This window comes from Pelmatolapia mariae, linkage group LG10_11 (genome assembly GCF_036321145.2).
Source record: "Pelmatolapia mariae isolate MD_Pm_ZW linkage group LG10_11, Pm_UMD_F_2, whole genome shotgun sequence".
Classification (NCBI taxonomy): domain Eukaryota; kingdom Metazoa; phylum Chordata; class Actinopteri; order Cichliformes; family Cichlidae; genus Pelmatolapia; species Pelmatolapia mariae.
The window spans coordinates 15,478,911-15,496,134 of NC_086236.1; the positions used below are offsets into that span (position 1 = coordinate 15,478,911).

At 39.2% G+C, this 17,224-nt stretch overlaps 2 protein-coding genes across 4 annotated transcripts in view; both read right to left on the reverse strand.

The window, feature by feature from the left end:
• Window positions 1-30: 30 nt before the first annotated feature.
• bnip1b (BCL2 interacting protein 1b) lies at window positions 31-4,037 on the reverse strand. Of its 2 annotated transcripts, XM_063486222.1 has the most exons (6): window positions 3,954-4,037; window positions 2,482-2,574; window positions 2,267-2,358; window positions 1,912-2,019; window positions 920-1,038; window positions 31-822 (listed from the first exon to the last, which is right to left on the reverse strand). In XM_063486222.1, the coding sequence occupies exons 1-6, from the start codon at window positions 4,035-4,037 to the stop codon at window positions 626-628; spliced, it is 693 nt and encodes a 230-aa protein (XP_063342292.1). In that variant the 3' UTR covers window positions 31-625. The 2 variants fall into 2 exon arrangements, with proteins under 2 accessions (XP_063342292.1, XP_063342291.1); XM_063486221.1 differs by having other exon boundaries at window positions 2,267-2,574.
• Window positions 4,038-5,820: 1,783 nt separating this feature from the next.
• Window positions 5,821-17,224, reverse strand: part of crebrf (creb3 regulatory factor) — a 32,917-nt gene continuing 21,513 nt past the window's right edge. For both annotated transcript variants that reach the window (XM_063488424.1, XM_063488425.1), the window contains exon 10: window positions 5,821-16,397. In XM_063488424.1, coding sequence (XP_063344494.1) covers window positions 16,279-16,397 — 119 coding nt within the window. In that variant the 3' untranslated portion in view covers window positions 5,821-16,278. The remainder of the gene's footprint in view (window positions 16,398-17,224) is intronic.

The window sequence follows — 17,224 nt, forward strand, 5'->3', positions numbered from 1 at the left end:
CACAATTTGGCAAATATGAGCATCTGAACCTTTAAGCTCTGTATTTACTTCAATTTAATGTAAATTTCAATGTAAACACATGAATTTCCTCAAGTTCAGGCTTTCTGAAAAAGAACCATCATCCAGAATGATAGAAATGGTCACATTAAGATAATGGAGTCACTCAAAAAACCCGGGAGTCCTTACTGTAACACCAGGGAGGCAGTGTGAGGCATCAAGGAAAAGGCTAAAAAGCAGCAGATCCCTTCTTCAACTGTGACCATTTGCAACATGCGTTCAAAGTTTTGGCAATGCATTGTATAACCATATCTACTCAAGGCAGGTTGTGGCTTCTTAATGTTTTCTATGAAACTCTGGATGTCAGTTTTACTCACTTTGCTCCTTTCACTGCTGAAGTGGATCTTGAGCTTCAGATATTTTCCAACCCTTCATATTGCATATTATACGTAAAAAGTAACACGTTCCCACTTCACGCCGCCTCTGTGTGCTACAGTCCAGTTTCAGTCCATGTGGTTCATGCTTCTACTTCATACCTCCTACAATTCACTGTGGTAACTCCTTCCAAGCCAGTCCCCACGTCCTTGAGGAAAAACAGATCCAGCGGGTGACCGACCCAGGCGGCCGACTAAATGAAGGGGAAGAGACGTTTCTTGAGGATGTAGAGGACGGTGGCAAAGAAGAGGGCTAGTGCAAGGAAGATGAGCAGCTTGTCTGTCAGCTCCCGTCGGTTGTACTTCAGGATGAGCTTCCTGCCCAGGTGAATGGTTCCTGTCATGCTTTTAAACTCCTCGTTGGTTTCCTGCACCGTCCTGGATGAGGTGGCTGAATAAGGAGGACGAAGAATTAAAGGCATTAAGGGTTTAGGAGGATCGGTTAGGAAATGTGGACAGGAGACGGAAACATAAAATTCGATTTTTACCTAGAGTGCCAATGGTGTCCTCACTCTGCTTCACCTGTTCAGACATCATCCTGCTGATAGACATCAGACTTTCTGTGATGTTGCTGCTGGTTTCCACTAAATTTTCCTTGGTTGCTTTCCTGAGACAAACACACACACACAGAGCAGAGCAGGTGAAGTACTGCAGATGGGTCCTGACAGGCCTAATTTATTATTAGATTATATTAAAATGATTTATTGGAGACTAGAAGGAATCTTTTTCTCATTAAGTAGTTTAGAACCTTGTGTTTCTACCACCAGTGCAACTAGCCACTCTATTTTTATATTCATTTATCTTTTTTGGTTCATTTGTGCCAGTTTTTAATCAATTTTTTTAAAATCACAAATTACCAAAAGCAACAATTAAAAAAATCTTATTTAATAATCATTCATGAAAGCATTTTAAACCACCGACATTAGACAAAAGATAGATTTACAGATGTTAACAAGTGTATCTGTAAATCAGTGTATATCAGATTAGCTGTTGTTTTGACATAGTTGTCATACTGTGATTCATCTGATAACACTCCATAAACATAAACAGACATCTGTGTAAAACAGAAATATTATTGGTGGTCTGGGATTAATACAGGAAGAAAACAGTGTAATTGTAATAACTACAGGAATTAGAGGATAGAAGTTACTGACAGAAACTATGGTATCAGTTTGAAAATCCCAAGCAGCCTTGTTCTCAAGGTGTGTATGATGCCTCTGCCCGGCAGGGTAACAATAATACCCCATCAGCCTTTTACAGCTAAACAGAAACCAGGTAAATTAATACAGGTGACATTAATTTCCTCCTGTTTGGCTGCAGGTATTCAAAAAACACTGATCAAATTTCAGACTGTATATCAGCAGCTCTAACCAGGTGTAGAAGTACGAGAATCTACATAACGCAAACAAACTCGGGGTACACTGAACTGTCTTCGTAGTACAGTGCTCTGTAGCAGAGCCTTGGCAGAAACTATATTTACCTCTGTCTGGTGTTGTGGTTTTCCCCACCATGCAGCAGTTCGTCCTTCTCCATGTTGTCTATGGCAAGTTTACAAGCCAGGTTAGCTTTTCTCCACGCTGTCTGGTTGCTGAAATCAACAGACAAGAAAAAGCAAACAATTTTGAGACTGAAAGTTTCTGTTTTAGATTTTTTTTTCCATCTTAAGTGCTCGCTTGTGTCTGCATTACCAGTTTACATTATCATCGCAACAAAACAGAAACCAACAACATGTTCACTGGGACACGAGGCAAGTGATTCAAGGGGAAAATAAAATGACTGGTGCTGCACACGCTTATTTTTTTTAGATGTGTCTGTTTGCGTCTGTGTCTAAACACCTCAGCATCTGCTTCCATTGGCTCTCGGTCTCTGTTTGGATGGCCAGTCCGTCTGACTCTTTGTCCTGCTCTTTGGCCATCTGCTCCAGATCCTGGAAGAAACCAAAAAAAAACAACAACATCATGGCATCACATGACACAGATCCAATATTAAGCAAAAAAAAAACCCAAACTGTCAGATGCAGCACCGTATGGATGTGTAGCTGAGGCCTGACCTGAATTCTGAGCCTCAGCTTGTTGAATTTCTCTTTGACCTGAGCATTGAGCTCCACAAGAGCAGACTGAGGTCCTGGACAATCCCTGATGTCCTACAGACAACACACACACATTGAGTTAAATATAATGTATTAGTTATATTTTATAATTATATCACATCGAGTAAGACATATATCATGTGAATTCATAAATGCACATATCTTTGTGTGAGCAAAGGAGCTTGTGCTTTAGGAGTATGAGACATCTGATCCATTGTTATAAAGTGTTTTGTCATTGTACACAGTGTACTGAGAGCTTGGCAGCAAGTCAGACTCATTCCCTGTGAATCCTGGACTCCACCAGCTCTGCCCCTTTATCATTGATTCTGTTCACAAGTTTTTTTGGAAGACAGTTTCTATGTGCAGCCAAGAGGTGGAGGCAGTCAAATTCAGTGGACTCAGGATCTCATCTCTGCTTTTTGCTGATGTGGTTCTGGTGGTTTAATCGAGCAATGACCTCCAGCTTGCAGTGGAGCAGTTTGCAGCAGAGTGTGAGGTGGCTGAGAAATGGTGTGTCCACTCCACATGAGCTGCTGCCCCCAAGTGGTGGAGTTCAAAGCAACTCGGGGTCTTGAGAGGGGAAGGGGGAGTAGGGGATGTGGCACTGTAATTGCCTATGTGGTGAAAAGAGATTTAGTGGTCGTTCTACATTCTGGCCCTCTGTCAGTGATGATCTGGCCAAGAGGGCAGCAGAAATCTAAACAAATATAACAGCTGTATGAAGATATTTTAAATGGCCAAAAGAACTTGATTGATTGCAATGTAACGTAGAACCATAAAAATACTTGCAAAATATGTCATTTTTTATTACTTTATATATGAAATCCATTTTTAAATCCTGTTGGCTAGAGCTATTTAGCAACATAACCAAAGACATTAGACAAAGAAACATTGGTGGTCACTTTTTGATAGGACGTGTCTCTGCACCTCAGCTTACCGCCGTTCCACCATCTGGCTCAGGATATACAGTATAAATTTTAGCACATTTTTCTCCATTAAAAAAAAACTTTACATATTTTTTTATATTCATATTTTTTACATTTTCTATAACAATTTTTTTTTACTTATTTTAATTTCCCTTACTAATTAGGATATCACGAACGCAGAACTAAACAAAGAGTGCGTCGTCAATATTTTTTTAAATAACATCTGATAATAAATTATCATTTTCTTCTCTCGGTTATTTGAATAATTAGAGATTTATTACTCAAAAGTATTATAACTGTCTCAGGAATGATTTGTTGCCTAATTAAAATAAACAAAATCAAGAATGTTTTGTGTCTTTTGACTGTCGAAAAGTTAACGTTAGCTTCTTCTTAGCTCAACTTGGAGACCTGTTGTGCGCATGTTCAGCCAGCTCTCCAGAGTTACCAACGGTTCAGAAATGGCTCAGGATGAAAGGACAAACAAGGCGCTCGTTCTTCATTGCTTACCTGAATGAGAGCTTTAATTTCCAGATCATATTTGATAATTTCTTGTGCGCAAATTCGGACGTGAACATCCGCAGAAGACGCCATTGTTGTTTTTGTATGGCAAGCTGGAGGTCCAAAAGAGGTAAAGACGAAGGACCAATGGCAGTCACTGTTAATTATCCGTGGAATAAATAAATATGTTACTTTAAAAAGGAACAAAAAAATACTTAAATAGGATTTTATAATTCCTTTTTTAAAATAAAAAATGTGCAGTTACTTATCATTCTGTAGCTCCACTATAATTTTGTCCTTACTTATTGGACAGGCAGGATCCACACTAAAATTTAAATGTGTTTTCAAATGTTTAAGTTTGTAATATATAAACTATACTTAGATACTCAAAAGTGGCATTTTTAACTAAAAAAAGCTACTAAAATTCATTCAGCCTCGGCTGTTACTAATACAAATACTCTTTTTTTTTATTAACATCATCAACATCATGGATAGAGACTGTACTATTACTTTTTCTACTAAGTGTTAGTATTAACAGTACGTACTGAAAAGGGGGGTCTTGTGTCATTTTTACACCAGCTAATTTTGTGGAAATCCTGTAAAGGAAGAAGGAGGCCCATGTCTGACCCGTGTTCCCAGCAGTAACCCTGTCAAGATAACAGGATAGACACAGACAGAAATTTCTCCCTTTTTCTGATAGACTTTGTGCTTTGTCTAAACAGCAGCAAACCAGCAAAATATGTACAATACAAGAGTGGAAGAGCTATTTTAATGTGGTCTTTTTCGATACAGTCATATACAAAAGACAATAAAACCATGAATAGAACTTAATCATAAGCACTTCCTGTTTAGATGCAGCCCTGTTCTGAATGTGTCCAAACCTAATAAACACATCAGTGAGCCACATTGTTGCTTTGGGAAACATTTTCTTTCATTATGAAAAGGTTGGGAGGGGGAGAAACGCCATCCCACACACCACTGTGGCGTACATGTAGGGCACCAAATTAAATTAAAGTATTTTTTAAAAAAAGAATCAAGGAAATTATATCTGTAGTAGAAGCAGCTGTCTGCTTTCAGTTGTAGTCTCCCAATGACATTTGTTGGTGGTAAAAATAAATTTAGAGCCATCAGCAGAAGTGTTCCTATCAGTGGTTCTCTTTGGCTGGATAAATGTGTCTCTCCATTTCACAGGCACTACTTGTGGAGGAGATAATATGGCATTACTCAAAAATCAACCAGAAACACTGGTGAAGATCTTAAGTTTCACTTCGTTTGAATGATCCCATTTTATTTATATATAGATTGTGCTGGAAACATTCCTCCGAGATTTGGGTCCATACTGACATGACAGCATCACACAGTTGCTGCAGGTTTGAGAACAGTGAACTCACTGTCATGTTCAAGAAACCAGTTTGAGATGATCTGAGTTTTGTGACATGGTGAACTATCATGCTAGAAGCACCTATCGTAAAGGGATAGACATGCTCGCAATAATACTCAGGTGGGCTGTAGTATTTAAATGATGCTCACTTTGAACAAAGGGGCCCATAGCGTACCAAGAAAGTATCTCCTACAACATTACAGCACCGCCACTGTTGATATAAGGCAGGGTGGATCCATGCTTTCATGCTGATTGCACCAAATACTTATGCTGCAATTTTAGTGAGCCCATGCTGATTGTAGTGTGGTCTTCTGCTGCTGTAATATTGGATTTGTTGTGTACTCAGAAATGCTCTTCTGCATATCTTGTTGAACTCTTTATGAACTCATTTGCTTAAAATACCTTTTTAAGCGACGAAAAATTCAAAAATCATTTATAAAAATCAGGTTGGAAAACTCACACACACTCGGTCAGTTAAATAAACAAGAGTCAGACTGGGGTGCTAATGGTTTTATTGTTTTGATATTAAAATCAATAAACATAATCAGACTAACGTGGTTACAAGCAGAGCTGTGGTACCAACTCCTGGTTGATACAACAGAGAAAAACGATTAAAAAAAAAAAAAAAAGAAGAAGAAGAAGAAGAACAGAAAATAAAGAGAGAGGCACAATAACACAACAGAGATTCAGGGCAGGTGTCTGCAGAATGTCGAGCAGCCAGAGACAAAAACTGTCAGAAGCTCTGAAAGAGAATCGGGCTGTTACAGTACAAACCAAAAAATAATAATAATAAAATAAAGGTCTTTTACTTTTCCATGCCTGTGCATAAAGCCACCCACTGTGCCTCCAAGAAGAGAAAAAATAAAAAATAAAAATACAACGTTAAACAAAAAGTTAGTCAAAACAAAAGTATAAACCCAGCACAACATTTATTACACAACATAAATATAACAACTGTCAAGATATTGTATTTGAACAGGCATATATGTGAACTACAAATATAGACGTCATTGCTAAAGAGAGGATCAAGTTAGTTTCAGCAGGATACACTTTTTCTGCAGGTTTTGCTTCTTTATGAAATTATAATCACCAAGAGATCTATTATAGAGCACTTAGCAATGAAGTACAGCCCTCCTACTGAGACTGGGGAGAGGAACACACACAGGACTAACTACAGAAAGATCCCATGCTGTTGATCGAGTCAAATACCATACAAGACCAGAAGCATCGTAACAATGGCATGTAGCTGTGGAGCTCAGTATGGCCGATACCTTCCACATCCTCTACATGTTTGGACTTGTATGGATTTCCTATTATAATCCTCCGTCTGTCTGTCATTATTAAAATTTATAAAGAGAGAATAGTAACCAAACAGATGCTTTAAGATAAATGCCGTCTTTTTTCGGTAAATGTCTCTTGCTCCATGCATTTTGGCAAGTCTGGAAGGAGATGTAAATCATTGCAGTGTTTGGATGATGAGTTGGACGTGTGTAGAAATAGAAAGAGGGGTTTTCTTTTTTATTATTATTATTAAGTGTGGATGGTTGTTTGCTTGAATCAGTCTGCCGGAAGAGGAGATTAACCCTTCCCCATCATTCATTGCAAAGGGGAAGGTGAGGGGTCTCTGCCCACCAGCCTTTAGTGGCCCCTGGCTAATCTCAGGGGTTCCCTGACAAGACAACTGCGAACCAAAGCCCTTCTAAAAAAAAAATTAAAATTAAAAAAGCACCTAGAAGGGGCAAAACATCTCTGGCGCAGTGGTAAAGTTTTACTTCCTTAAAACTAAATTTTCCCCACCAAAAGTTAGAGACCGCAAGCAAGCCAACTCCTGACCTCAGCTCCGTGACGGTGGAGCACCTGAACCTCAGCCCAGAGTCATGACCAAAGAGTCACCTGAAGGCAAGGTTCAGTCTGGTGACCCACCGAGCTTTTCTCAGGACTTATTAAACTTCCGCTTCATGGGCCCCACAGACAGCGATAATTCAAACTCACAATGAAACTGTAGTCTGACTTGGACCTGTTTACTTAGAAAATAATGAATTATTTTTATCTCATTAGACCACCTTCAGTCTTACATCTGCTTAAAGTTTCATTTTAAGTCTCCATCTCTCATCACAGCAAACATCTGAAGTCTCTTTTGGTTGCCTGGCCAAAAGAGAGTCCCCATATATATCTATATCACCTACAAAAAAACAAACGTGCATTTGTGACTATAAAGTACTGGCAGAACCGCCCTACTTTGTCTCCCGTTTCCAGTATTTGTGCTAACTGGCTGCTGGCTGCAGTGACATCAAACTTCTCAGCCAAGTTATAGTAAGAAAACAAATCATCTACAACTTAAAAATGGTTGCAATGCTCCTTTAATGGAGGGAGTCATTATTAGACTATTATGCAAGAGGATGTCTGGGTACATGTCAGCAGAGAATACCTCATGAAGCTCAGTCACACCAATCATAACTCTATTTGCACAAAAAGAGTAAATATTTGTAAGTAATAACTAATACAGGACAATTCCTTAATTTTAGTTGGATTCACATTTGACTTTTTTAAAGTTTGTAATCGTTATGTTAAAGTGTCTATTTTCCAATTTGTGATAGGTGAGCTCAGTTTATTTATCTCTGAGCATTAGTTAATGACATTTACATCTCTAGATGCTATTACAGGTATGTACAGAAAAGAGGGGAAAAATTGAGATTTACTTCCCAGTTTTTTTTTTCCAGACTTTTTTCTCATGATTTTGATTTTAATCTCAGATTTCAGCCTTTTTTTTGGGGGGGGGGGGACTTTTTCTTTTTTTTTCAGTCAAAACTTGAAGATTTTTTCCAGTGGTCCTAATTCTCTTCTATACTAATTAGATCTTTGTCAAAAAATAAATATATATAATTTTTGTATGAACAGTTTCTAGTTTCATTGTGACTTTGATTAAGATCTGTGAATCTCATGACAAGTCTCTGACTTGTGGTAAAGACTGCTTTAGTGGAAAGCTTTAAAGTCTAGCTCCAATCATTGTCTCCTTGCATTGTTAAATTAAAGGACCAAACAAATAAATAAAGAAATGGCAAGAACACTGGGATCAGAGAAGATGACAATAAAATATAATTTAGGGAAAAAAGTGCAACATTTGATAGAGTCAGAGCATAAATATCAAACCATAATATTAATAATAATAAAAAAAAAAGATTGAAACACACAAGCAGGACAGCAGCCATTAAAAGATACAACATTCTTGATCTTTCTGGATCCTGATGACAAAGAGTCTCCCTCTGTTGAGACAACAGGAAAAGCTCTGCCAAACACTCGTCTGTCTGTATGATCCTGCTGAGGAAGACTAGTCTACATTCATCAGCAAAGCAGCAGCAGCAGAATTATACCTCGCTATATCAGCATACAGCAGGTCAGAAGTCAGAAACACAAGACTGACCAGAGTCATCAACAGAAGGAATAATATGGCTAATACAGCTATTTAACACAGCCATGTTAGCACCCAGCCACTGACAGATTAGCACCACAGTGTACCTCCATGCTCAGTTTGTCGCTTCATTCGCAACCTGCGACTCAGTGCCAACACTGACTTCAAGGAGGGTCTGGCACTTCATAATAGCAAAGTTAAGAAATGGAAAGTTCGCGTTTATTTGGGATCTTTCTTTTTTTCCCTGTCTCGACAAGGTCTCAAAAGGTAGCAACAGAGTGCTCCGTGTCGAAACCTTAGAAGAAGAAGAATGCATTGTAATTGTCTAGGTAAAAAGCAGGCCTAAGTCTCCCTCTGTCTCAGACACAGTGGAAGTTTGCTCTTCTCTACGCGGACACACCAGCGGTGATAGCAGCAGCAGCCAATGCAGAATACACGATAACGTGGCATAGTGGGCAGAGAAAGAGTTCAAAACAGAACCAGGTTTCCCAAAACAATTCAATTTACAGGTTGTCTTTTCTGCTCTTCTTCAGCAAGGCTATTCTACAATCGAGACACGACTAACGGCTCTCATCTGCCTCTTAGGTTGACTATTCTATAAAATGCACTGATTTAGGGTTCAGATGAGGTTTTCATTTCATTATTGAACTTCAAGTTTAGGTTTTGGGAAACCCAGTCCCTGGTTTCTGTAGGGAAACCCCCTCCAGACTGACAGAAGGTGCAGATTTGTGTTCTCATATAACTGATTAAGGCACCTGGTTCAGCAGGCATCATATTCAAAATATTTTTTTTTCCTTCTAAGTGTACAAACCAAGTGCAAGGTGAGTAATGCTGTTGGTCTTTTAACTGCCACGGGGAGGGAAAAAAGAAAGATTGGGGGGACAAAAAAAACCAACCAAACAAAAGAAAAACCCCAACAGGTATGTGTGGTATAAATATACTGTAACTGTGATACGGACACCCTAAACCAAAATCTGATGTCTCTTTGTGCTCATTCAATAGCAGCAAGTATGAAATCATACAACAGAGCGTACAGAGAGCCCAAAAAGCCATGCAACAACTTTGTGACAATGAAGACCCTTTCCTGAATTCTTCCCAATCTGCGAGGAACTCACAGACTTGATTCTCTCAGCGCTATGCAGGGAATCGCCATGCAGAGACAGCTGCGTTCTCATTTGGGGGGAAAATGTGGAGGGTAGTAGTACATGTTTTTGTTTGTACAAGCAACAAGGGTTCAAACAAGACAGGATATACATTTGAAATGCCAAAAAACAAAACACAAAAAACCCTCAAAGCCAGACTCTTAGACCTGACAGCACAGCTAGCCCGAGGTTAGGTCATTTAACATTTTTATTCCTGTGATGATTTTTTTGGTAATGTCTATTTTACAGGGTAAGAAGCTTCCTGGAAACAAGTACCATATGTACTTTGGTACCAATAAAGGGGAACAGTAAGATCTTTTTTAAAAAACAAAAAAAAGAAAAACTGGTCACATGACTGTCCTTGTAGCTCTGTTTTGGTCTCTACCGGTTGTTGGCTGCAGCAGACAGCCATCTACTGCAGCCAATAAACCGAGACGATGAGCATGAAGCAAAACCGAAAAAAAAAAAAAGGGTTTACATGTAGACAAACTGTCCAAGTAAATAATCACTGTTTATAATTCTGGCTATAGGTAAATGGCACATTGAGCTGACATGCTGGACTCCAATTAATATAACTGGAAGTTTATGATTTCAATACTTTCTCCTGAATTAGCACCAAATTACACAAAGCTGTACTGGAGAAAACTTACTGGACATTTTTTCGGGAAATTATTACACACTGTAAAACAAAGCATTACTCTATAAAAACCGTCTCAAGAGCACTTGTATGCACTTAATTGCACTCATTCAAAACTGCTCTTTCTGAATGAAGCTACATCCACGTGATCTTTTACAGAACCTCTGTGGCTTTGAGCGGTGGTATCAAATCCGTGAGACTGGCTTTTACAAAAAAGTATTGGTACGCTTAACAATAACGATCATACAAGTCAACAGCACAGAAACTGTGTTGTTGTTGTTTTAAACAAGAAACAGTACAACTCTTCCTCTGATTGGTCCGACAGTGAGTCAGTGAAAGTGATCTGGGCAGAAGTCTGATCTGATCATAGTTACACTGAATGAAATGGTCACACGGAGAGTGTTTTCTGTAAGCACATCTGAATACGGGTGCCTTTTTTTTTTTTGTTTATTTATAAATCCTCGTAGCATTTCTCGGGACAACAAGGCGTAATCAGCACCATGTGACAAACCCCAGCTGGATCACGACTGGAAATCAGAGTGGAAACCATTCAGAGAGGAAGATGCTGCAGATTGTGTTTGCAAGAAGACCAAATTTGGACAAAACTGTGACATTTTGTGAGTTTTTTTGTAACAAGTCTGTTGGCCTTTGCTTTTAACTTTTATAGAGCATTGCACCATAGTGATTGACATTAACGATTCATAACACACACACACACTCTCTCACACGCACACACACATACAGTACGCACAATATTTTGTACAGAGTAAAGAATGGCGACAATAATTGGAATACATAAATATACTTTCTTTTGATTTTTATATGTCATCACATATGTCAGATAGAAGAACGATATTACCCTGATTTGCTGAAGAAGAGCTTTATGGATCCACGTAGCTTTTATTGGACAAGAGTAGCACAAAGTTACACACTCTATTAGCTTAATATTTGACTGTATAGGATTTATGTAATCAGAAATAAAAAATAAAAAAAAAACAGAAAAGAATAAAAGGAATAGTTTTACTGGCGTGGATTTTCACTCATTTCATTGACTGTTAAAATGCCACAGAGTCTCCTGGTTTGAATGTAAAGTTGCACAGCTTGCGCCTATTCTGTTAAATGTAAAAACCTGTGAGGACTCTTTCTTGTAACCAGCCTTGTGATCGACAGCAAAACACACGCACGCTCCTCTTGTCAGCCGGCCGTCAACCAGCGGCCCTTCAACCACTGTTGACCCCTTGCCAGACCTGGATGAAATTATACCCGAAAGCATCGCTTCCAAAGCAGTTCAAACCTTTGGAGTCATTTCCTTTCAGATACATTTCACCACGTCTGCTACTTTAGTCAAGGTTGTTTTGAGCCAGTCAGGCTGAATTGATTTGTTGTTGTTGTTGACCATATCGGCAGAACAATGTCAGGCACGCCACTCTGGGCAGCCGACTTGTCTGCCGTGTTGTTATTTTTGTTTGTGTGTGAAAAGTTATTTAAGAAGGCAATAAGTGTCCGGATTGAGTCTCCATTTGTAATTGGCTTGCCATACAGTACAGTGATATAGTAACTTCCCCCAAGGCGGCCGGGAACAACGTCTTTCAAACAAGCTCTTCCTGGCCGCCCCAGGCTAAACCCTCCTCCTCAATAAGTCACAAGTAGAAATCAGTTTACAAATGATAACAATATAGCTCTCTGAAGAAATGTGTCTACACTGTACATCACCCTGAAGAGGAAGCCAAAGCAGAATCAGTTTTTCCATAGGAAACCTCTACTGAAGGCAAATGAATCGTGACGCCAAGGGGGTCAGCATCAAGATCAACGTAGGGGCCCTGGAATCAAAACCCTCTTGTTTTTTTTTTTTCGTTTTTTTTTTTATAATTTTTGTTTTCTTTTAAGACCACAAACATACTTTCACTCGGTCCCTGACCAGGAAATAGACCTATCCTGTCAAGACACTGGGCTTCCCAAAGCCATGCAATGGTACGCTCTTGTGCGCTCATATCATGTCATGGCTCCAGAAATGTGTAGATCTAACCCTCGTCAGGTCGTACACCTGCCCCTCGCTAGTTTACAGACCTAGCAGAGTCAGGCAATAGACCTATCCAAGCAAGTAGTCGTCAAGTACACTTGCAGCATTCACGCCAGGCCATTTAGCAGCAAATGGAAGAGAAAAAAATGCTTTTCTTTTCTTTTCTTTTTGTTTTGTTTTTTTTTTTTCTTTTTTGGACAAAGTGCTTTCGTTTTTTTTAAACATATAAGATAGAGTATTCTATACATATATTTAACATTTAGAAGATACATATTAACTTATAGTTTATTTACAAAACTGAATCACTACTAAGAAAATAGCTATGGACGGTAAGGGGAGCAAGTCATTAGGCTACAACTAGTCTAAGAATCAAATATGAATCATGGATACTCGTCATTCTAGTTTCAGAAAAAGCACCATTTCTCCCTTTTTAGACGGAACGGAAAACAGTAAAAAATATATGTGTGTGTGTGTAGCACTAGCTGTTATTCAGTCACACAACACAAACTTTATCATCAGCAGACTCACGTCACGCCAGTCTGAATTCAGCTTTGTCAAATTCACATTTTTCTCGTTTTAATATGACCTCCAAATAAATCAATTCTGCTTGAATTGTGAAACATTCCCAGAATAGGTAGCATCTCCTTAAAGGACTTTACCATAACTGGTAACCAAAGTTATTCTTTATGTCTGTGACCAGTCAGGAAGGATATGACTAATGGAGATTCAATTCAGCAAAGCAAGGCCAGAGGCAGCGACGACAATCTCAGGAAAATACACAATTCAAGCAGCTTCATGCTTCAAGACAGAATACAACAGCATGCAAAAGTCTGGGCAAGTTTTACTCTGTATAGCGGACTAATATGAAAAGGCATAAAGTTAAAGATGGAATGATTATCTTTTTATTTTCCTCTTATATCAAAATGACACCAAAAGGTGAAGCTGACCAATATTGTAGCCTGATAAGTGTATTTTCTTTCTTATTAGGGCTGAATTTCCTCAGCAAAAAAGGCGACCAGATAAATCTACTTCAGCTTAGTGGGTGGCAGTAATGATGCCGCTTGGAGTAAAAATGAGTGTCAACCAGATCTTTTTTAATTGTTGTTACACTGATTCCGAGTATTATATGTAGACTATTAATTTGCATGATTGTAGCAATGTTTCATTTTTAAAGCTTAGAGTGCTTTACATTGCTCGTCTTTTTTTTGTTTGTTTAGATCATCTTCGCCGAGACTTTTGCACGCTGCTGTATGCATGAAAATCTAAACGACAGCGCTGAATCCAGATCAGCCACACTCAGATGGCTCTGGCTTTCTTACACCATCTGACACAACACTGTATCTCGCTCCTTATCTGCCCTCATGCTAGAACCGCCAACAGCGGCACTTCAACGTTCCCCCTCACAGACCACTCAAAGTAGACCAGCACTTCGCGGCATTGTGTTTTATATAAATCCAGTCTTGATTCTCTGTATTTCAAATCAGCCAGCTAAGAATAACAGAAAGGGTGGAGCTTATAGATCAAACCATCAGCCAAACACCTCCACCTCTGACCAACAAACACTCCCAAACCAACAGGAAATCTAGCAGGCAGCTAAAATACAAAAATATAACAAGAGCATGTTTTTTTTGGTTTTTGTGTTGGGTTTTTTGTTGTTTACTCTAACTTTCTCAAAGCAAGGATAGGCTTTAGAAATGTGTCATGCTTAAAAATGAATCAATTGTCATGAAAAGTGGCGTTTGACCATTCATAGATATATCATTAATGTTTCTATGTACAATATTCAGTTAATATATTTGTCTATAGACCTCATCTACATACAGAAATCAAACAAGTGATACAGGAACATAAGATTTTGGTTACTGTTTGAGAAATTTTAACAAGCAAAAAAAAAAAAAAGAAGAAGAAGAAAAGAAAATTGTAACATAGCTTATCTAGTAGCACTCTTGGTATTCATCCTAGCTAGCGCCATTAACACAATGAGCAGGTGGAGGGAGGAATCAGTTCAGGAATGAAGGGCTTCCTTAAGCAATAAATCTACTGGAGAAGCCAACAGAGGGGTTCAATTTTAGATTCAAAAAAATAAGAAGAAGAAGAAGAAGAAGCAAATGAATGTTCCTTTTCTGTACAGAATTGGACCCAAGCTAATTTCACAGTTCTATGAAGTTCCCTGACCCTCCCACAAATCTTACATTCAATACGGCGTCAGGTAAGCTGTGCAAAACCTTACTTTAACTGGCTGGTCGCCATTTCGTTGCATGTGTCTTTGGTACAAAACATAATCAAAAGATAGTGTGCAAATATTTTTTTGTAACTCTAAAAGAAAAATATCTGTCATCCTTAAACCCCCCCCAAAATCCCCAAAGACGAAAGTACCAAAAACCAAAAGTAATCTATTGCAGAGCCCTCCTATATACACAGACTCTGTGGCATCACGCGACAAGAGCTTCCATTTGTTTATGTACATTCAGAATATCTTCGAAACAGCTGAAAGACACAACAAACCCCACCAGCGTGTCCCTCATCGCACTCGCTATAAGTAGTCCTTTCCTAGGCTGGGAGTTCTGGCCGATCACCTCTCCTCGTTCAGCCCCGCTCACACTCACTCGCTCTTACGGAGACGCGCGCGCACACACACACACACATACATACACAAGGCACAATGAATAGAACTCTGATCAAACACTAGTATGAACACACCAAACTGCCTGGTCGTCTCTACTGTACAAAAAAGGGAAGCCGGTGCCGTTCGCTGGGAGACAGTTATTTACAGTTTCCTGGAGGAGATGGATCACTGTTTATGTCATCTCTATCACCGCCAACAGCACCACCATCATCATCTTCCTCACTTTCTGTCTGATCCCACACTGGTCTGTTCCACGCAGTCCAGTTATAACCAGCACAAGGCCAAAAAGCACCATGCTACATGCGCTTCCTCTTCACATGGTCAACTATGAGCCGTTAAGCTTCCTCCTGCCTGGAACGAGTTTCAAACCAGCAGGATGCCTCTCGCTTAATAAAAGCTCTAATGATAACTTTCAGCTTTATTGTTTCGCAGGGATGGCATGAACATATTTAGGCCTTCAATACAAAATATTTCTTGCCACCCCGTAACGCCTCGGAACAAGCCGCTTTTTTCCACTGCAGCTTACAAGGCCATTTTCATCAAGGTGCTTTACTCGATTGGGTTAATTTGACAACCTCAAGTCCACTTTTGTTGCCATGTGAGGTGAAAGTCTTCTGAGAAATGATAACTGGAACTTTTTCATGTAAATTCGTCCTTTGTCACTACAACCTCAAACAAACGTGTGAAAGTATTCCAGTGGTTACGCTCATGCGGCTGTTTGTCTCAGCCTCCAACAGAAACAACCCTACACAATGCTATGTTAAACACATCTAATCATCACCAGTGGATTTAGGACGTGCTATTAGCTATACACCTAACCATCACTTGCTTTTAGAGGCGCTTTTCCCCCCCAACGGACGTTCACAATGAGTTGGGAGAACTGTGATGCGCTGACTCTGCACGCAGTGTGCAGAGCCAGAAAGCTAGGGTGTATGCCATACAGGTGGCATGGCAAAAACAAGCACACATACCTACACACAGGAAGTGGTATGTGTGTTTGTGTGACTAACAATGTGCATGAAAGTCTGGGTTGTAGGGGCATGCAGAGGGGAGCATAGTTACAACAGGACAGCACGATCGTAATACTGAGTCCACTGCTCTCAGTGGAAGGCGGCCTGTCTAGATTTTGGAGGTGGGGACTCGCAGGCCGACCAGTCCGCCGGTGGGATCGCCGCGTCCTGTGTTCTCCAAGATCTTGTTGACGAAGTCTGAAGTCTGCCCAGCAACAGGTGATGGCACTGCACACACAGATACACAAAGATACATTAGAACATGTTTATACTAAATACTAAAAGTAAAGTTAACTTTACTTTCAACTGAACTAAAATACGTCTACTGTATCGATCAATTTCACTGCCTACCTGAGCCATTAAAGCTGCTATCATTAGGACTATTAATTTATTATTATTTATTGATTTTATTTTTCATTGCGTAGAAGGCATTTTTATTACTCTTTTATTTAATTGGAGGACTGTTTATGTTTGTCTGTATACACCAAGCACAGCAGTGCTTCCAATTTTGCTGTATGCTTGTACTCAGCTTATCTTATTGTGAAGGTTATAACTGACTGAATATGGTGATAAATATAATCAATGCATCTGCCTATTTATTGTGGTTATTATATCACTTTGATCCATTACTGATTATATCAATATTTCATTATCAAATATATTTGATAGTTTTGCAATGAATTTAATTCTGATGGTCTTTAAAATGTTTTTTAAGTTATTCTTAGTCATCGTTCACAGTCACCGTAAACTACAGTATCTCATTGACTGGTGGCCAGTCAACTGTAAAAAGCCCATATTATGCTAACTTAGAGGTCCACAATTTCATTTGGGGTCCGGCATTTTAGGTTTATATGGTTTAATGTTCAAAAAACATTCGTTTTTCTAACCTTGAAAATCGCTGTAGCTGTCTAAAAGTTAAAAATGTATCTTTAACTCTTTACGCCTTGAGAGCTTACTAGCAGTAACCCTTGTTTCTCTTTTCCCCATCTTCCCCATCTTCAATGTTGTCCCATGAAAAGATACAATAAAATATTTACAAAAATGTGAGGGGTGTA

Coding starts and splice junctions, on each gene's coding strand:
- bnip1b (XM_063486221.1), bottom strand. CDS start 4,037: ATGGCGTCTTCTGCGGATGTTCACGTCCGAATTTGCGCACAAGAAATT. Junction 2,020..2,266: donor CAATGGAAGCAGATGCTGAG/GTGTTTAGACAC, acceptor TGTTGATTTCAG/CAACCAGACAGCGTGGAGAA. Junction 823..919: donor GGACACCATTGGCACTCTAG/GTAAAAATCGAA, acceptor CTCCTTATTCAG/CCACCTCATCCAGGACGGTG.